The sequence below is a fragment of the Cydia pomonella genome, chromosome 14, assembly GCF_033807575.1.
Source record: "Cydia pomonella isolate Wapato2018A chromosome 14, ilCydPomo1, whole genome shotgun sequence".
NCBI classification, from domain to species: Eukaryota; Metazoa; Arthropoda; class Insecta; order Lepidoptera; family Tortricidae; genus Cydia; species Cydia pomonella.
The window spans coordinates 12,370,531-12,392,609 of NC_084716.1; the positions used below are offsets into that span (position 1 = coordinate 12,370,531).

Below are 22,079 nucleotides of genomic sequence, written 5' to 3' on the forward strand. Positions count from 1 at the left end.
AAATTATAGCGAAATTCTTATTTTAAAATCTCCAGACATGATTGCTCTCGCTGATTTGTGCGCGCAAAATTAACTATAAATTTATGTAGGTATAATTTTCTCGCTGGAAATTTTAACAATGTAAATTCTGAACACAGTTCTAGGCGAAATTAAATTTTGAACTCGCAACCCAAGAAAACAGTGCGTGAAAAATATTTTGAGATTAGGAAGTCAATTAAATAAAAATCGTGTGCTAGGGTCACATATAATCAATATCCAAGGTAGTCTCCGTACCCCTTTGAAAAAACAAACAAAATTGGTATATAAATAAATAAATTATTATAGTGACAACACTAATATCCGCAGGGCAGCTTGTGGCGAGCTGTTGGGGAGTAACGACCCCACGGACCCGAGTACTCCCGAGAGTCGGTCAGGGTCTCCGTCTCCGAAGTGTCTTCGTCGGTCGGAGTAGACTCCAAGGGGACCCGCAGGACTCTCAGCTCTGGCTTGCCTTCATTGGCCGTCCAGAGAGGAGTCGTTAGAGCTAAATGCTCCTGGGGTGGAAGTGAAAACTTGCATAAGACGCGAGTTGGCACAGTGGCTGTTATCAGCCACTGAGTAGAAAGCGGCGTACACCTCTCGACACCCCTGAGCCGCTCACACCGGTGTTGCTCCTGGTCGTCTTCACGACGGCATTTTCAGGGGCCCATCTAGTGGGCGGCGAGTCACCGCCTGCCTCGATAACTAGTGAAAACATTGTTATGGCAGGTGTCCGGACCTCTTTGCAATAACCCAGTCTCATTGTCCTCCCAAACTTCAATCCGTAATAGACCGTTATACTGTTCACTTTTACTACAATAGTCCCAATGCCTGCTGCGACCGGTTCATGGGTGTCTATTGTTGGGCCTGTGAACGGATTGTAGCAGGCGTTATACATGACATTAAAGCTCTCCAAGGGGCCTCTACGTGTTGGATCTATATCCCCACGCAAGCCTATCAAAAGACCGGGATTTATAGGCCCGTGAAATCCAAAAAGAAAAAGTTAAACAGAAATAATTTTACTAATAAAAATCAATGATTACAAATAACCTAGTAATCATTGACCCTAGTCTCAATCGATGTAATTATGTTAAAATATAGTCAAGTTTATTAGTAGGTAATATGAATTTATGTCGTTCACTCTTGCTTTGAACAAATATACCATAATTCTAAGTGAAACGAGAGCAATTCCATTAATAACTTCGTATAATAAAATAATTTTAACCAGCAACCGTGGATAGGGCCCTTTTTAATAAACCTTTTCTTTAAAATGTTCGGGAATATAATAAGAGTTATTTTCGCTCCCCTCTGGTTTAAATTCACCTAATTAACAACGCTAATTTAAAAATAACCCTTTTAACCTCTTTTTATTAACGGAAGCTACATGGTGGATTGCCCTTGGGCCCTTTAGTGTTAAAAAAATAAAGCTAAAGGTCTTAATAACACGAAAGTTAACCTAAATTTCATCGCTAGGTCATTCGTATCCCATTGCTCGTTAAATTAAAAATGTAAGCAATTTTTATTGCGTTTTTCACGCTGGTTGGGCGAAATACGCGCAGCCTTTGTTTACGATATGTGTGACAGGTTATTTTGCTATTATACTCCTGTATTTTAATTTTTTATTTAAACATCCATGAACACTTAGAAGCACATATACAAAAAGCCTGAATAAATGTCTATACTCTATATATCCCCATATCAGAATTTATACTAGAACAGTCCCCATAATGATATTTGGTGTAACTTAAAAACAAACATACATTGCTATAATCCGCGGCACGTAAGTAAAACCGACTTTCACTGCTACTGCGCAGGCACACTTCAGTAAAACAGTAATAGTATTATTCTTGCTTGTAAAATTTGAACAGGTACCTAGGTATTTATTTAGGTTATACTCGTAGTGAAACAAGTATGTATTTAATTTCAGATATATTTTCTCATTTAAATCTTCTGCGCGGGTTTTACGTACGTGCCGCGGATAATATAGAAACGTTTGATTATAGAACGAGATTTGTCTGATCCTATATCGCCTTACTTACTTAACGTTTGTATAGGTACTTTTTTTAAATAATACGGCGGCAAACAATCATACGGCCTGCCCGATGGTAAGCAGTCTACGTAGCCTATGGATGCCTGCAACTCGAGAGGTGTTACATGCGCGTTGGCGATCCTAACACTCCGCACTCTCATTGAGCTCTGGCAACCTTACTCAACGGCAGAAACACAACACTATGAGTAGGGTCTAGTGTAATTTGGCTTCAGTTTTCTGAAAGTTGGAGGTACTTCCCCAGTTGGGTTCTACTCTAGATCTGAAATGACATCCGCTGTGCACACAAAGACACAAAGCGAGAAGACATTCACAGTGCCCGTACCTCTTTTTTGGACGAAGTTTAAGGACATAACCCCGGGTATAAGTTTAACCGCCTGACTCAAAGGGCGGGTCATAGGGTTAGAGCGTCACACAGGTCAATTCGAACGTACACTGACTCAGAATGACATCTGAATGAAGTCAGTTACTTATCACTTGCGCCAGTACATGCAAGGACAAGTACCGGCAATTGGATTTTTAATTAGTTAGTGAGACCGGCGACTAGATCTTTTACTGAGACGCGAAAATAAGCTGAGGAAACACATTTTAAGAATATCAATTGTCATATAAAGATATGTATCTATTTGAAATAACTACAGTCATTGTAACTGGTCATTCAGTTGAGAATTTCAGATGACGATTAAATCATTCATCTTAATTACGGCTACGCTTGAGTACAGCCATAGAGAAATAAGAAGCAATAGAGTGCTCACTCCAAACATCAGTTTTTGTACCAAAACGCTTATTATATTCGCAGTCGACACTCTAATTTCAACTCTGGTTATAATATTAGCTGAAAATCGAGTAGCAGTACTGAGAGTTCCGCTACTCGATGCTAGATGTCGATTGCGAATATAATAAGCATTTTGGTACCAAAACTGATGTATGGAGTGAGCACTCTATTACTTCTTATTTCTCTATGGTACAGCATAGTTATTCCGTAACGAGTACAACATAATGTTCCCGGAATATTTTAATAAACGCAGCAGTTTTAAGCAATTTGTTGCTTCGTATATTATTATTTTATCTTGCTACAACTTGTTAGGTTACTAAATACGAGTAACTAAAGAATAACCTACCTTACCTTATATTATCGAAAATGTAACGTTTCGTATAGGCATTTAATGACCAAAACAAATTATAAAACAGGCTCCCATCTTAAATTAATTCTTAAATTCTCTGGTGTTGCAGGTGTCCATGAGCGGCGATAATCGCTTACCATCAGGTGATCTGTCTGCTCGTTTACCTCCTCTACCATAAAAAAATAAGTCAGAAAAATAAATAAATATTATAGGACAATTTTACACGGATCGACCTAGTCCAACAGTAAGGCTTGTGTTGTGGTACTAGACGTCAATATGTAATTATAATTCATATAAAATTGTATCATATATATAAATACTTTTATAGTACTAGTACGGGCATTTATTTGTGAAAAACATACAAATAAAATGCTCGTACGAGAATTTAAACCCCAGACGTCCTCTGCTTCGTAGGCAAGGTCACTATCGACTAGGCTAATCGTCAAATACTTAAAATGTAGCAAATAAAATATAGCCTAATTATCAAGACTAAAAGTAAACCTATAGTCTGCACTTAATCCACCGGGGCCCATAAATAATTATAGTCCACCAAAACCCGGCCGTTAAGGGGGCAATTTCACAGATGATGTACGCACTCACGTACCTTTTCCAACCTCGTATCTTGCGCTATGTTAACGTTTCAAAATCAATCTCACACCCTTTAACTGAAAGCTCACATTCAAATGTACAACGTAACTGTTACGTGAAGTTCAGAAAATGAGATTAGATAAAGCGGCGTAAAATAGATGAATCATAAATAACCCAAAATGGATAGGGAATACATAAAATTGATTGCGCAAAACCACGTTAGGCAGTAAATGTAGTATCGTTTTGTGCCGTGCCGATTATTCTCATCGTTTTTATCTATATCTAATAGGCAATATGTAATAAAGCAATTTCGGGCCATGCTCAGTGTAGGATTCCGTAGTTACCTGTCCTTCACAATAAGCTGCCTTGAATGGGGTCTATTAGTAAGTATCATGAATATGAAATATAACAAGCAAAAGGGAGTACCTTCGCAGCCCTTTGTACTCATACGTCTTTTTACTAAGAAGGAAGACTTTTTGTGATAACTCAATAACGACTTACCTAACTGATTATTGATACGTGTTTTGAAATAAATTATGTTTATGTTATTGTTTGTTAAGCCGGTGGTCTCGGGTTAAAATCCTGGTAAGGGCATTTATTCGTGTGATGAGCATGGATTTTCTATGTATTTAAGTATTTATAAATAATTATATATTATATAAGTATATCGTTGTCTAAGTACCCTCAACACAAATCTTATTGAGCTTACTGTGGGACTTAGTCAATTTGTGTAATAATGTCCTATAATATTTATTTATTTATTTATAATAATACAACATAATATTTATTTCAGGCAAGGTACCCATATCACATATGTTTAAGTTTATGTTTATTTGTTTGGACCCGGGTATGTCCATAAACTACGTCCAAAAGAGAGGTATGGGCAATGTGAATGTCATCTCGCCTTGTGTGGTAGGGCACAGCACAGCAGATGTCATTCCAGATCTAGAGCAGAGCCCAACTGGGGAAGTACCTCCACCTTACAGAAAACCACAGCCAAATAACACTTGACCCTACTCATAGTGGTGTGTTCCTGCCGGTGAGTAAGGTTGCCAGAGCTCAACGAGGGGGGTGGAGTTAGGGTCGGCAACGCGCATGTAACTCCTCTGGAGTTGCAGGTGTACATAGGCTACGGAGACTGCTTACCATCAGGCAGGCCGTATGCTTGTTTGCCACCGACGTAGTATAAAAAAAAAAAAAATTATGCTCGTTATAATTTTCATTGAATATCTCTATTAAACTTTACTTCTACGATTGGTTTGTATTATTCAATTACATCAATTAAAAGTCCATCTACTACCAGGCAACACGAGGAAACGACTCACTATTCGCATTAAATTACTTTGCCACACTTGTGAATAAAATGCAACTTAACTATATGTTTTTGAAGACGCCGGTATGTTAAAAAATTGGTTTTAAATTTTTGGGCACACATTTTTTTTCTTTGGTAGCGATTATTTCTAAGCATATTAATTACTTATATCAAAAAAGCGGCCAAGTGCGAGTCGGACTCGCGCATGAAGGGTTCCGTACCATTTAAGACGTATTAAAAAAAATCTACTTACTAGATCTTGTTCAACATTTTACCACTTTGGGTTTGGACACACATTTTACCATTTTGGAAGTGTCTCTCGCGCAAACTATTCAGTTTAGAAAAAAATGATATTAGGAACCTAAATATCATTTTTGAAGACCTATCCATAGATACCCCACACGTATGGGTTTGATGAAAAATTTTTTTTTTTTTTAATTTCATGACGTATTAAAAAAAACTACTCACTAGATCTCGTTCAAACCAATTTTCGGTGGAAGTTTGCATGGTAATGTATATCATATATTTTTTTTTAGATTTTTCATTCTGTTATTTTAGAAGTTACAGAGGGGGGGGACACATTTTTTCACTTTAGAAGTGTCTCTCGCGCAAACTATTCAGTTTAGATAAAAATGATATTGGGAACCTAAATATCATTTTTGAAGACCTATCCATAGATACCCCACACGTATGGGTTTGATGATTTTTTTTTTAATTTTATGACGTATTAAAAAAAACTACTTACTAGATCTCGTTCAAACTAATTTTCGGTGGAAGTTTGCATGACAATGTATATCATATATTTTTTTTAGTTTTTTCATTCTGTTATTTTAGAAGTTACGGGGGGGGGGGGGGGGGACACACATTTTACCACTTTGGAAGTGTCTCTCGCGCAAACTATTCATTTTAGAAAAAAATGATATTAGAAACCTCAATATCATTTTTGAAGACCTATCCATAGATACCCCACACGTATGGGTTTGATGAAAAAAGATTTTTTGAGTTTCAGTTTAAGTATAGGGAACCCCCAAAATTTATTGTTTTTTTTTTCTATTTTTGTGTGAACATCTTAATGCGGTTCATAGAATACATCCACTTACTAAGTTTGAACAGTATAGCTCTTATAGTTTCGGAAAAAAGTGGCTGTGACAGAATCGGACAGACAGACGGACATGACGAATCTATAAGGGTTCCGTTTTTTGCCATTTGGCTACGGAACCCTAAAAATGGTCGGTGGCCGAATTGGATAATGGATTGTTTTCCTTGTTTCATTTTACCACTTTATCAACATCAATGATTTACATTGACGACCGGTTTGGCCTAGTGGGTAGTGACCCTGCCTATGAAGCTGATGGTCCCGGGTTCAAATCCTGGTAAGGGCATGTATTTGTGTGATGAGCATGGAAATTTGTTCCTGAGTCATGGGTGTTTTCTATGTATTTAAGTATTTATAAATATTTATATAGGTATATCGTTGTCTAAGTAACCTCAACACAAGCCTTACTGAGCTTACTGTGGGACTTAGTCAATTTGTGTAATAATGTCCTATAATATATTTTTTACATATACATGCCTACTTGCAGTTTACTAGCACTAACGATCACTACGAATCAAAGGTTTGGATGGACAGACAGACAGACGGACATGGCGAAAGTATTCGTGTTACTAGTTGACTACGGAACCCTACAAACGAATAGTTTGGGAAACAAACAGCAATGGAGTCCGTCTAAGTTAACTTTGCATTGACTTGAAAATAACAAAGTGAGGCGGTTTCATTATACGAGTAAAAGTAATTTCAACAAACTTTTCATAGACAGTTTTCCAGTCTTTTATTACTTTCACCCCTTATACATACAGCTTTTTATCACTGACCAAACTCTGAGGGGTGAATATGTAGGTTATACTGAACAATGGGACCAACCCCGCAATCACAAAAAACTGTTCTATAGAAAACTTTGACCGAAATGTCACGGCAGAATTTGTTTTCGCAATTTTGGGGTTATTAAAAGTTGGTCAGTATGATATATATCCCCTCAGGGGTGAGGGGATAATTAATTAGTGTAATTTTGTGGGGGGCCACAGAATATAATCAGTGATAACAAAAGCTGTATAAAAAAGAAAATGTAAACTTAAAATATTTAATTCCCGACCCTCATCAATCACTATTTTATTTATCACGTTTCTCATTTACTACCCTCATAAAATTAAGTACAAGTTGGGAACTCAGGGATACTTTTTCCGAATGGTTTACGATGTTTGCCTACTTTGACCTCGATATTATTTTCTTCGACGAACTCGGCAGAAATCCCATTTACAAATAAATAGCAACCCTAATAACAAATAATGTCAATAAAATATTATCACAAACAAACTAATTTAGCCAGGAGCCCAATTCAGATTCGACAAATTGTTACGCTGTGGTGTTGGTTTTGGCACGACCTTAACGATCGTATTCGTTATTTAATTGGCGTGGATCACACGCAGGTCTTTCACTTGATTGTTTCACTTGACATTGACACGTTGTACTCGTATGCACCAATCAGTGTTAGCAATCTTCAAGGTCGAATCGTTGCCAGAGCTCAACGAGGGTGTTAGGTTAGAGTCGGCAACGCGCATGTAACGCCTCTGGAGTTGAAGGCGTACATAGGCTACCATCACCAATGACAGATGATGATAACAATGATAACCAATGACCAGTGATCGTACTTTTTCCAGCATTTTTGGTGCAGTGCTAGGGTTGTCAGTAGTGCCCAATATTAAATTGTTTGAACCAAGAATCAAATAAAATCAAAAATAAAAATAAAATTGCGTATTAAACAAATCGGAAATACAGAAAATATTCTCAGAACATGTAAAGCCTAATGAAATGAAGGGTTAATTTACTACGAGTATATGAGTAAATGTAACACAATTACTTTTATTTTCAGAAAATAAACAAGCTGGTTGCTGTTTTTCGACAGGGCAATCAAAATTACGAAAACTAATCGTCAGCATACCCCCCGAAAATTTTTAGGAATTACGATACAGTAATAAATGTTATACACAATTATAAAAAAAATAGTATTTAATTTTCAATGATAACATAATATTACATAATTTTAAACGTCAATCATATTATACACGTCGACAACTAGGGTCACTGTCGTGTGTCATGAGGTCATCGCACCAAGAATGCTGGAAAAAGTACGATGACTGCCAATGACAGAAGATGATAACAATGAAACATTGTAGTAATGGTGGTTCAAGTACAGCTATTGCCTATTTTCCAGCTTGGTTTTAGACCATCTTGTTTATTACACGTGTATTTTACTTTCCTCGTATTCAAAATGAGAAGTAGAGTGTTTAACTCGGGTGAAAGGCCAAACTACCCCAACAGAAATTACTGCCTTTCATCCCTTGGTTAACAATCTTTAATTGAACTATTTAACAATTCGATTTTTTTGAACTATATAACAAATGTTCAAGAAAGCCCAATTTAAAGTTTCATTTTAGGTACCGTTTCTAGTACATCCATATAACAAACGGATCTATATAAAGACCTGATCTAGGTCAGTCTGACTGCAATGCTGAGATAGCGAGAGCAGCAAATTTAGATAATCTTGATGGATTGAAGTTTTAACGGTGGCTTCGGAGAAATGATGTCAATTTAACCCGAGCCATTATCGATGGACCTTGAGGGGGAAAATAGCATTTGATCTTATTTGTTGTTTGACGTAATTTTGAAATATTTTCTTAAGAACAGTTTATATAATACAAAGTACAAAAACCTACGATCTATTCAATCTAAATACGTCTCAGTAAATATTTTGGTTTTAGCTTTAATTGCTATTTCAAGGTGAATAAATCGAATACTTGAATTAATTTCAAGGTTATTTATATTAAATAGTACCCCTGTATTTATGTATTTCCCTACGAGTTTCTGATAGAATAATATGATTATTATGACTCAATGCTTTCCGGTAGCTAATTAATGTATTTAATTCCAAAATCACAGTCACGGCATTAAGTCCGCAACCCGATGAAACCCAAACGGCTTAGCGTCCGTATGACACTGAGATATACGAATGGTGAAACGGTGATATGTGATCGGTTTAAGCCAATTTTACGTGTGCCACGTGTATTGTTGCACGAGCTCCATACGTCGTTCAATTACGAAGTGCCAGTTAAACGCTTTGTGGAAACTGACCGGACACTGAACCTCACGTCTGTCACTTTGTTAGAGCAACTACGCGGACAACATTCACCAGTAGACATATGATGACAGTCGTTATCTACATGATAAAATAACGGTCACTTCAACACCGCACGGTTGAAAATACAGACAATGTCATTTTCACGCCGTGTTTAGATGAGCACCGTGATATTCGTTCTGGTTAGAGTTACTTGTACCTGTAGGCTTGAAAAAATAGTACAACTTGGCAAAATGCACAAGCTCAAAATGTCTGTTATGGACGAAGCTAACGCTTTGCAGAGACTGACCAAGCAGATCCATCGATATGTCATGTTGTTGGAGCAAGCTACTGCGCCAGGAAACATCGCCAAATTATAGTCAATACGTGGCCCCAACAAACGTGGCAACCCCAACCAAGTCAACGTGGGCTCCGAGCGGCCTATATACTCTTGGCGACGGTCCGTCTATAGTTAGCTACGAGCAGTCAGACTGAACTGGAGCGAGGCCAGAAGGGTCGCTGAAGACAGGAAGGTATAGCGCGATCTTGTTAAGTTCCTCTTCACCTCTGAGGTGCCTTAAGCACAAAGTGGCTCTAACAAACTAATGCAATTAGAGCACTTACCAAGCTGCACAAGCTCCAGACGTCTGTCAGTCACGAAATGCCATGGAAACGCTTTGCAGAAACTTGCCACGCCGATTCTTAGATCTGTCACTTTGCTTGAATTAGCCACAGCTCCAGCCTCGTTCAACGCTTCACAGCTGTCCTCTTTTGACTTCTGACGCACGGGTACCGCATTAATTTCATATCTGGAATAGGAAAGGAAATGTGATATTTGATTAGGAAAGGAAAATTTAAATATATTTGATTACTGTTAACTTTAGTTAGTCTTTAGTTAGCCTAAGCCTATGAAAATATGACGTAAAATGACACATCTTTGTGCAAAATTAACTTAGACAGACTTTAATTCACTCGCTGATTATTGCAGCGATAAATATCATATCAAGGAAATTGATAATATAACCGCAGCCAAATAACACTAGATCCTACTCATAGTGTTGTGTTCCTGTCGGTGAGTAAGGTTGCCAGAGCTCAAGGAGGGTGCGGATTGTTAGGGTCGGCAACGCGCATGTAACTCCTCTGGAGTTGCAGGCATCCACAGATTACGGTAACCGCTTACCACCAGGCGGGCCGTATGCTTGTTTGCCACCGACGTAGTATTAAAAAACAACCTTCAGTCATATTTCTCTAAAACTGAAACACTACCTACATACACACAATACACAGATACAGAGTTCACACTTAATATCCTTTATTGAGAAAAGTCTCACCTAAATCTTCTAGGATCATTAGTATAACTGGTCAGTCTTATGTCGGTCTGAGTATCATATAGCCTCCTGGCAATTGTCCTTAGACTTCCCACGAGGAGGTACGCCACCGGTTCGCTTTCCGTCGTCAGGTGTAGCTCGATCTTGTCCTCTTTCGATGTCGTGCAGACGAAGGCGGCCTCGTAGTCTTGAGACTCATCTTTTTGCGCGTCGTCCTGTGGAAAAAAATACAATAGTACAGTCAGCTGCAGAAAAACGTGACGCCCTTGTATATAAGTTTGTATGCGATGCTAAGCAAATAGAATTGCTGAATGTAGGCACTAAAAACCAATCTAAAAAAAGTAAAATACTTGGGGGTCAATCGCAAGAGTCAGAGTACGCTATGCTAGATTTGACTGCAGACCGCCAATAAACTTACAAAAGAAACCAACACGATGCGTTGCGCACCGGCCATCTTGCATACCTAGTTTTTTTTTTTACTATAACAAACAAGCTAATATTCGGCTCGGCTATTAGTAAAAAGTACATCGTCTCCGCTGGCTCCTCGCACCTCGAAAGGATGGGTGACGATCGGGCAGTCAAAAAGGCTTACTTGGGTCGACCAACTGGACGCAGTCCTATTGGTCATCCTAAATACTCGTATCGTTGGGCGGATAGAGTGGAGGCAGATCTCCGTGCGCTCGGCGTCAGCGAGAGCTGACGCGAGTCCGCTCTGAACCTAGCAAAGTGGTGTGTTCTTGTATTGGAGGACAAGACTTATTTTGGGTCATCGCGCCAGCCAAGTAAGTAAGTATAGCAAACAAGCTGGTGCCGCCTGATACAATATCTTCTCTTGAAGTATCGCATAGTCTCTCGAATAAACCTTGGAAATGCTCCTTTTTTTAGCTAAAGTTTTGGCAGGAGTTATTTTCTCTAAAAACGCACAGTATTATGCGACTACGTAAGCATAAGTAGACGTATTTTTCTTTAGAGTCAAAGCATAAACATGTTATCAGATTACTTATAGCTAAGTACAAAAATGCTCAGATCATTAATAGTATTTTATGCATCAGTTGTATAAGAAGGGTCAAAAAAGGCGAGTGGCGTGAGTTACAATGTGAGCCGGAGCCGAAGGCGTAGGCGAACATTGTAAAGGAATACGCCACGAGAATTTTTTGACCTACTTATACAACGTTGCATACAATATTTTTCCTACGAGTCAACAAAAATAAATCTTAATTTAGGTAAACAAATTACAGCAAAAGTATATAGCCAAGACGCGCGAGCATACCTTGTTCCGCGCCCGGCCCGCCCCGGGCCGCGGCCGGCCGGTCAGCGACACCTCCTCGTAACTCATGAGGCCCTGGTACTTGCTACTTGCTAAATTAATTTTTTGGACAGTTTTTTCTCAATTTTGGCCACCGTAGCCTACGGAGACTAACAAGCAACGCTAAGCGGTCTTCGTAGTCTATGGGTGTTGCTATATTACGGGTGTCACATGCGTGTTTCTGACTTATGACGTAATTATTTTTACTATGCAACCAAATGAATATTTTGTAAGTTGGCATCAATGCACTTAGTTTAAAACTGTATTCGTTTTGGTTTTGTTAGGTTGGTAGCCATTAATCGCAGTAACATTATAGCTTATAAAAGCACAAGAGCTTTTATGAGGAATAGACAATATAGACTTTTCTTGAAATCTTTTATGTATGTTCTTATATTCGTGTTAATGAATGCATAAATGATAGATAACAGTAGAGGAGTAGGAAAAAACTTTAAACATTTAGGACTTGGTATGCATATTGCAGTTACTATGTAATTTTAATAGCGTTCCAAATTTAATGCAAAGCCCTGTTACTTTGAGCCCAGAAGCTTTTTGCTAGAGCATCGTAAAAAGAGACGGAAATTAAAATGTAAATTTAACGTCATTATTAAGTGGAGTCGGCGTCGTAAACAACTGCTACAACTGACGATCAAAAATATGTATCTACTTTTTAATTAATGTTACTTTTATTATGCCCGCGACGTGTAATTTTCCCACCCTCTCCCAACAGTAACAGTCAAGCATTTAATTATTTGTAGTATATACTTTTGTAGTATATACTAAGAAATCCTAAGAAAACGGCATACCTACCTCCACTGCTGGACAAAAGCGTCCACCAGGCTAGGGTATACACAACGATCACTCATCGAATGCTATCCGTGCTACGTCTTGCCACGATATTGGGACGCTGTCCACTCAATCGATAAATAAAGGCACAACTTTGTAACTAGTGTTACAAGTGTAAGTGATTGATGACATTTGATCATAACTTAAACTATCATGATTCTTCTTCTTCCTAGCGTTGTCCCGGCATATTATCACGGCTTATGGGAGCCTGGGGTCCGCTTGACAACTAATACCAAAATTTGGCGTAGGCACTAGTTTTCACGAAAGCTACTGCCATCTGATCTTCCAACCCAGAGGGTAAAACTAGGCCTTGTTGGGATGAGTCCGGTTTCCTCACAATGTTTTCCTTCACCGAAAAGCGTCTGCTAAATATCAATTGATTATCATAAACTATCATGATTATGTTTAAGATTATTTTAATATACTAGGAATCATGGCCTCAGACAATAAATTGCAGGTAGGTAGTAGGTACTAAATGTTCGACGTGAGAATCGGCTACAGTGTGCCATGCGCCTAATAGTTTTATTGATTTTTGTTACAATTTTATCATTGTTTCAATTTAGTTGAATGTGTTGTAGACTAAAACTTCATAGGTACTAAACTTAAGAAATTTAAATTTTTTCCACAAAGTTTAGTCCTATTATAACTTTAAAAGTGCAGAAGGAAACTATGAGCACAGCTTTTATTCTTTTTCACTTCGTATGACAGTAAAAATATGCTACTTTATATTAGCACAGCTTTTATAAAACTTCACGAAGAAAAATACGGAATAAGATTTAAGTCTCATTTTTTATTAAACGCTTCAAACTTGGGTGTTAAGAACTAAAAGCTAGAATCGCCTCTAAATCTTGCCATAAGGCGCCACTTTTCTCCGCGTTTTTCTAGTTTATCGTATTTTTATGTTTGCGCAGACAATAAAGGAAAAATATGTACAAGAACCAGAAACTTTTCTTGTTTCTTTATTCTCAGCATCATCTGATTGATGTCGCATTCCATTTGTCTCAAATGTCTTAATGTATGGCCCGCGTGATAGGACAACGACGTACAGATTTGTTATTGCGTAGCCGCGTAAATATAGGAGAAAATTATTGGTTTATTTAATGTAATTACCATACTATTAATACAGTTATAATTTTACAAAAAAAACTTGGAAAAATTATCGATAATTGAGTGTATCGACTAGGAACTCTATCTGTCATTAAATTTTTCCTACTAAAATCCGGTGTCTGTTTTAATGATCAATTTAAGTATCAATGACATATTTATTGATAATAAAAAAATCTTTGAAAACTTGTGAAGAAACTGTTTAAGGCATAGTATGTATAGGTTAATCTATGGTAAATTTATTTTGATCATATGATGGCAAATATTGTTATCCATTTAAGTTAGTAAACCTATCTCACCTGGTCATGTAGAACGTCGTGTACACTGTCGAGCGTGTGCAGAAATTCGATGAGGTTGGTGCCTAGACATTTATACGCTCGCTCTATTCGACAATTATGGGAGAACGCTGTTAGTATTAGATATTCCCCTAATTTCGCCATGAACTCTTCCGTGCTTACACCTGTAACAAACAATAAATTATTAGTAACATTGGTACTAGTAGTTAGTAGTGATAGGTACATACAGTACAATCCTGTTAATTCGGCACTAACGCTGACACAAGAGAGCCGAATTAATGGGAAATTCGGGTTACTGGAAATTAGAGCAAATCTGCATATGATTTGAAAGGTCTTATGTATGTCATATAAATATACTATACTTAAAAAAAATTATGCCAATTTTAAAGAGAAGAATGTGTGATAATGTAAGCGTAGATAGTAAACTTGGACATAAAATGATCACTTGCACCTATGTAAGTATATTTTAGTGCCGGATTACTGCACGTAGCGGATCATCGAGGTGCCGGATTATCGAGATTGTACTGATAAAGATCTTGTTATATCCTCTAGCCGCCCGGAGACCTATAAAAAGGTCTCATTTCACTCTATTAGTCTTTCCGCAAAGAAAAGAGTCGTGGAATGTAAGGAAACCCATACATTCTACGACTCTTCTTTTCCGCACAGTCTATCTGTCTTTACTAGTACTTATATTGATAAATCAAAATTGCATTTGTCTTGTCAAGTTTTGGTTTGTAGGCAGCTAAAGGAGATTAAGATTCTGATAGTTATTTGATATTTTAATGGTCTTTGTTCCAACGTAATCGTCGGAATACATATTTTAATCCATATACTTACCATTTTTTTATTAGAAACCACCGATATTTAATTGTACATTACGATACAAGTGCGATAAATAGGAAATTCGAAACGAGCGGCGATAAATTAAAACACGACCGAAAGGAGTTTCTATTCGCACCTATTCGCACATGTATCGTACAACGTTTTACAGTACATATGGCCCTTTACATTTTCGACATAGTTGCGTAATGTGTTAATTATCGCACTAGTGCGGTAAAGTAGGGCCATATGTACTGTAATAGTTATTTAGGATACAAGTGCGAAAAATAGGAAATTCGTAACGAGTGGCGATAAATTAAAACGTGACCGAAGGGAGTGTTTTAAATCGACACGAGTTGCGAATTACCTATTCGCACATGTATCTTACAACGTTTTACAGTACATTATGACCTTTTAAATTTTCGACATAGTGACATAATGTGTTAATTTATGCACCAGTGCGGAGTAGCACCATATGTATTGTAAAATCCTTTACATCTCGCAGTACATACGAACTTAAATCATGAAAAAATGTAACCGAAACTTTACGATGTCAATTATTGTTATTGTCTTTAAATTAGACTTTAATGTTCTAAAAATACCCTAAAGGTAAGTTATGGAAAACTTTTCCTTTCTTCGCGAAGCCTTGAATGGAAAACATCTTATATGCTATCGAGTTACGAAGGTCCTAAGCCATCCTTATCAATTACGAAACTTCCTGACAAGTAAACTGTGAATTGACTTAGTGACAGTAATTTTGTTTGCTACAGACGTTAATATAATGAGGAAGAACTCGTGTTCTATACTCGTGTATTTAAGTTAATTTGTATTAAGGAAAAGGTAGCAGCTCTTGAGCAAAACTTTGAGTTCAGTTCTTACAAATACGACCCACTGACTTAGAGTGCCATAACCAAAGAGAATTTGAAATATGTCAAAGAAAACTTTGTAGGCTCGTAAATTTGCTGCCATCTTTTGACACATGATTAAAACTTTTCCTGATTTGATCCTTTTTTTTTTACTGAAATGTGTTAAATTTGTTAAATCTCAAAAAGTGGCGCCATCTTACCGGGCACAACTTAAAGGTTATGGCGCCATCGCTCGAAACGATGCTGCCATACCTTTGGCCTTTGATCTATTAAATGGCGCCACTTTTTTATATTTAACACATATCAGTAAAATAATAAGAATCAAAGTCAAATGGCGTTCTAAAAGTTTTAATCATGTGTCGAAAGATGGCAGTAAATTTACCGTGGTTACAAAGTTTTCTTTGACAATCCACCTCTATTTCAAATTCTCTTTGGTGTAACGGAGGAAACCTACTAAGTAACTGTAATATTATGGTGGTATAAACATATAGAAAATGCGACGAAAAATCACGCACATCATCAATACATAAAAAATATGTACGCAAGCGGTGCGCAATGGTCTTAATAATCGTTACAAATATTATGCAAGAAGGTCAAGGACAATTTTGATGAAGAAGATTAACCACAGGTATGTCAATATCCAAAGAGGAAAAAGGGGACTACGTTTGTATAGATAAGTGGTTTTCGGCTTTTCTAAGGACTGTTGAACCACCCACAACAAACCAACCGATTACTAATACTTAATATGAATATCCACTAAAATACTTACTGAAATTAGACTCATAAGTACAGTCAGCATCAAAAGTAGAACTCCGCGTAAAATGTATCATTCTAAACTGAAATAGATATCATATACTAAAGAAAGTACACACTGCTCGCCACCATGCACCATGGTACCATTATTTATTAACTTAACAAAAGTAGATATTATTATGTCTATATATGTAGAACTATTCGACTATGAAAGATACCTAGGAACCCGAACTGTTGATAATCTCTATTTAGAAAAACAGTCCAGGTTACAGAATATTTTTGGCGCCTTGTTCATACGCTGCTATTGGTACTAGTTGACTGTTCCAACCTAACTCTAGGGCCCTTAAGTTGCGCAAGTATTTCAGTTAAGTGGTTTGCTTATATTTCTATCTGATGTGTCGTATGATCTGATGAAATGCTGTTAAACCACTCGGCATAATTGGAATGTGGCGAGCCGCGATCTGTTGCACAGATTTTCAATAGGCATTTACTAGCTTTAATTGATTTCGAATCATGATTTCCACATGGCGGCTTTGTCGGTCAAATAAAATAATAATTGGATAGCTCAGTGCTTCCTAACTAAACATAGTAAGTAGTAACGGCATTTTTGTCTAAATTATTTAGAATAGGCTGGATGATAAGATTTTTTAACGGTATCTGTCGATTTAGATTATTTTGAGGAACAAATGTCAAACCACCACCAAAAGTAGATACATAATACATTCCATATTATAATCATCTCTCGATAAACTCGATAATGCGATTGTTTTTATGAAAGCGAGTGCCATCTGACTGCCCCCCCTTTTAGATTGAAAACGGGGGCAGTTTGGAATTAGTTAGTTTTGGCATTAATTATCAGCTTCTAAAGTTCACATTATAGAGTTTTCGTATACCTACTACTTCCGTAGCACACAAGATTACAGTCCGCTTGGTTACCATAAAGTAATACTGTATTTATTGTATAATCAGCGGTAAATTTCACAGCGCTTTATTCTTGGTGGTACCAAGACTACATTGGAATATGACTCAACGTGGATATTACACTAATTTAAAATCACGTCACTCTCACTTTAAACCGAAAAATTAGTTTAATATTAGTATGTCCCACGACAGTTGAAATTCGACATGGCAGATACCTACTGATTTGGCTTTTAAACAAAAAACATTAATCACAATTTGGGACATTGTTTAAAAGTTACTCATGCTAACATTTATCTGGATGAACAACTCTCCAAATGACAAAGGGCTTATAATAAGGCAGTAGAATATCAGGATCTAATCCCTTTTTCAGTCGATCTCTGGATTTAACTCCTACGCGAATTGGTAAAGTTTAATTGTACTGATTCAGATTAGATCCCAAGTTAAAGGTTACCCAGTATAGTGTTCAATTTAGGACCTTCTGGTTGAACCCTATTACATATGTAGGTATATTATGCGGAATCATCCGTCAAAGACTACCTAGAAGTAACTAATAATGATAATATAAATAAAGCGGTATTTAGGTATTATATTTGTAATTTTTTTGATATCGACAAGGAACCCGATTAGAATTTAAAAAAATGTGTATGGTTTTGAGTTTTTTATACGAGCTTGAAGATCACTCACGCCGTTTGTTTTATACTAAATGATAGTGATAGCGGTGCGTAAGATGCGCTGCAATCGTCAAGGTAGTATCAAATCCAGTTCAAAATAACAATTGCAAAATCGGAATCAGGCTCCTGGACGCAACTTGCACATTGCATCTCGTACGCCAATGAACGGGACCGATCGTGACGTACAATTACCAAAACCTTAGCAGGTTTCAAAATCTGAACATCAGTATTCGTGGTTGAGCTTATTATTTTGAGTGAAAATATACTTACTATCAGTCGCTCGTACCGCATCATATATTTCTTGTAAATACGCATAATTCCTGCATGTTCTGACGTCGTCTGGTAATCTTCTTCTGTGAACAATAATGAGTTAAAAAGTTTATAAACTGGAATATCAGTATGTTGATCCCGTAAATTTCCATTGTCAAGCACACTTATCATAGACGGAATTTAGAAGTTTAATGCAGAAAAATGGATGAAAAAGCAAGCTTTTACGATATTTGTGTGAAATTATTTTAAAATATTACAAGGAAAATCTAAATTTGTACCATGCTCCATCACCATCACATATATTATGCACAATTGTACATTTCATTATTCTACATTAAACACACATATCTATTTCGGCGGCCGATCGTAAGATCAAGCAGATCGTGAAATTTCTAGGCATATCTTGAAACGTGAATTTTTTGTCTCGTTCTCAGAGTCGACGGAGCCCCAAGCAGGGCTCCTATTTCTGGACAGGTTTGCCCTGCGGGCACCTGAAGCAACCTAACGATCTTCCCTATATTAATGTGAGTACTTACCGTCAATGCATTATACAGGAACCTTACGATCGGCCTGATCTTACGATCGGCCGCCGACATCTACATAAAATACCTGCATAAATTATACCTACAAAGTATAATTTATGCAGGTATTTTATGTAGATGCCCTAGAGCAAAGCTTCACGCTCGTGAAAACCGCATTACAATCCGTACTGTGCTTCCCGAGTTTATCGCAGGCAGACAGTCGCGGCCGACGACAGCTTTATAATAATTATATTACTGTCCCTAGGGACCTAAGCTAAGCTAAGTGAAGAGCCCAGGGCCTTGCCTACTGTTTACAAACATATTTAAGGGTTATTAAGCTGCTGGCTCGATTTAAACACTATATTTTTTTAATTTCATCAGTAATACAACTATGGCTCACAATTTCGAAGATTCAAAGATTCAAATAATTTATTTTCATAGAACGCAGTTATGAAATAAAAGAAATCCGTGCATTAAGTCTGCATGTAATTCATTACGTAATTAAGTATCTCACAATCTTATTCCTGTTTTTGTCTAAGTTTTTTGTTACTTTTATGAAAATCCATTTGTGATCCATTGTACGAGTATACAAATATTTATTTAGAAAATTCACTACATGAGAACGAAAATGTATGCAAACATAGGTATTTTTAACGAAAAATAAAAGGGTTAACTGTAATAATACGGATTGTCACAACTTCGGTACATTTTTATCAATTTTACATGAACTGTACTAATATCAATATTGCTTTAAGGATGACTCACGCTAGACTAGGTCAGGCCCGAGCCGAAGCGTACGACACGTCATTTTCTATGACTCCTGATCGGTGATCACGTGGTGCTTTCCATAGAAAACGAAGCGCAGGAAGCTCCGGCCCGGTGTAGCATAAGTCATCCTTTACATATATAAAATAAGCGATTTATCACTCATAAAATAGTATTACCCAAAATTATGTCGCTTTAAACGTTAATCAATCAATTCATTTATTGTTAAAGCTATTGAATTCTATGTGATTACCATTAAACTGGCACATTCATTTTGTTCATACATTAAATCTACCTATTTGTATCACTGACAAAGAATGATCGTTAGTTCGTATTGAACTGAAACGTGAATAGGTTCAGGTCCTATATTCCAAACGTTTACCGAGCGGTACAACAAATGTAACACAATGCTGTCTAGACATTATCGATAAGAACGACATCACTTAGTAATGCATTCACTATTGACAGCGTAGTGATCGGAATCCAGCATGTTCGGCGGAGCGGGTAGCGTGGCAGCAAGCGGAAAAATGTTCTTTGCAGCATGCACTCAGGCCGCACGTGTTAGATTATTATTTATAAATTGTATTATGTATGAAACTGACCTGTTTCTCTGACTTCCAATGTTGATAAATATTCATTATTTAAACACTTAACTCAATATCACGCGAAGTTTACACAATTTGTGATTTATGTGGGTACGATACGAAACCACGGTTGATTAGAGAAACATGGATAGTGGTAACTTTGAGACAGTAGTTAACCTACTAATAAGATTTGTTAACTATTTTAAAGTGATTATATTATGTATTAATATTACTTATTAGTAATTATGTATAACGGAGTTTATTGAAAAGATGTTGTGATCATTTTATTCTGCATTATTCGATAAATGAGGAGATACGTTTGTGACGTCACTTCTCGAACGACAAATGGCATGATTAACCAGTTGCGAGTGGCTGGTTAGCAGTGGATATAAAAGGGCCCGACCCCATTTATTTGGATCATTCTCATTGTGATTCTTCGTTGCGCTGCAGCACTGAGTTAATCGTCGCCACAGGAATATTGAAAGTTAAGTAAATACTATGTTGATCATTATTTTAATGTTTTTGTACTTACTTGATTAATTTGATGAATTAATTATTAAATAATATATTGGTGAATTATAAAGTATTAGTGATCGTATTTATTATAGTTGTTGACGATAAGGTGAATAAATAAGACTATTAACTTTAATAAAAAGGTTTTATTTTCAATTATATTTGTTAATTATTTTATTTATCATACTAGAAACCCAAATAGCATCTAGTGATTGATTTAGCAGTTTCAAATCATTCTGAATCTAGGTAAATAAATAACTTGATGACCAGTTATGCCAAATTTATACAGTTAACTTAGTGTTGTCAAGCAGTATTGTGAATTTAAGGTAATATTGACTATTAATTCTGTTTCAATTGCTTGTTTACATAACAGCAGGGTTTGCTTTTATCTGCTCGGACATCCATTTTAATTTAATATTCTAACATCAGAAGTGGGATAGTATTCAGCCTTACTTTAAAAAATGCTTATGTAATTTCAGAGAGATTTGGAAGCTGTGCATGGCCTTCTGAAAGCGATCAAGGATGCTGTCTCTGGTGCTCTTGGAAAAGACGTGGACATTGCTTTGCCTACTTTCGACCCTGCTACAAGCGACAGTGGAGCAGAGTCCTGGTATATCTATAATGATGTAAATGTTAAAATTGTATTTTTTATAGTAACGTTACCTCAACATCAGAATCGCCTATATATTACAAATAATTTGCTGTACTATAAAACTGCACATAATGCAAAATGAATTGTCAGATTGGCCGAACGGTTTTTAGAGAGTTTAACAAACAGTAAATACCTGCACCGTCGGAAAATCTACAGGATATTCACCTTTTCATTTCATTATGTATTTATGTACACGAACCTTAATGGATCTTTTAACTATACAGAATTTTGAATGATAAACTGTATAATTTTTTAGTTCTGACACTTGGAGACTTTTACACCTCAATAATTTGAGATTTTTTTTGTGTTATTTTTTTAAATATTATTTTACTTTTTTTTAATTTGACGTTTTCATTGGTATTTCCCATGTTGACGTGTAAAAGTGCCCTGGTGGCCTGTTCGCTGAATAAATGTTGAAGGTGCGATTTACTAATAATGTAATGCTGGTAAATATACATTTTGTGAAATAGTATTTTGTACAAGATAATATTATTATCTGCTGTAGATTGGTTAAAAAAAATACGCTGGTCGGCCACATACTTGATACCGATTGGTCTCACTGGCAGAGTGTGAATGTGATCGGTATGTCTAGGTATGGTTTGGCATTTT

General features: G+C 36.7%; 1 protein-coding gene across 1 annotated transcript in view; it reads right to left on the reverse strand.

The window, feature by feature from the left end:
• Positions 1-22,079, reverse strand: part of LOC133524974 (head-specific guanylate cyclase) — a 150,438-nt gene that overhangs the window by 35,876 nt on the left and 92,483 nt on the right. The window contains exons 4-7 of the mRNA XM_061861148.1: positions 18,436-18,518; positions 14,139-14,299; positions 10,590-10,801; positions 9,883-10,067 (exon numbers count right to left, since the gene is read on the reverse strand). Of these exons, the coding sequence (XP_061717132.1) occupies positions 9,883-10,067; positions 10,590-10,801; positions 14,139-14,299; positions 18,436-18,518 (641 nt within the window). The remainder of the gene's footprint in view (positions 1-9,882; positions 10,068-10,589; positions 10,802-14,138; positions 14,300-18,435; positions 18,519-22,079) is intronic.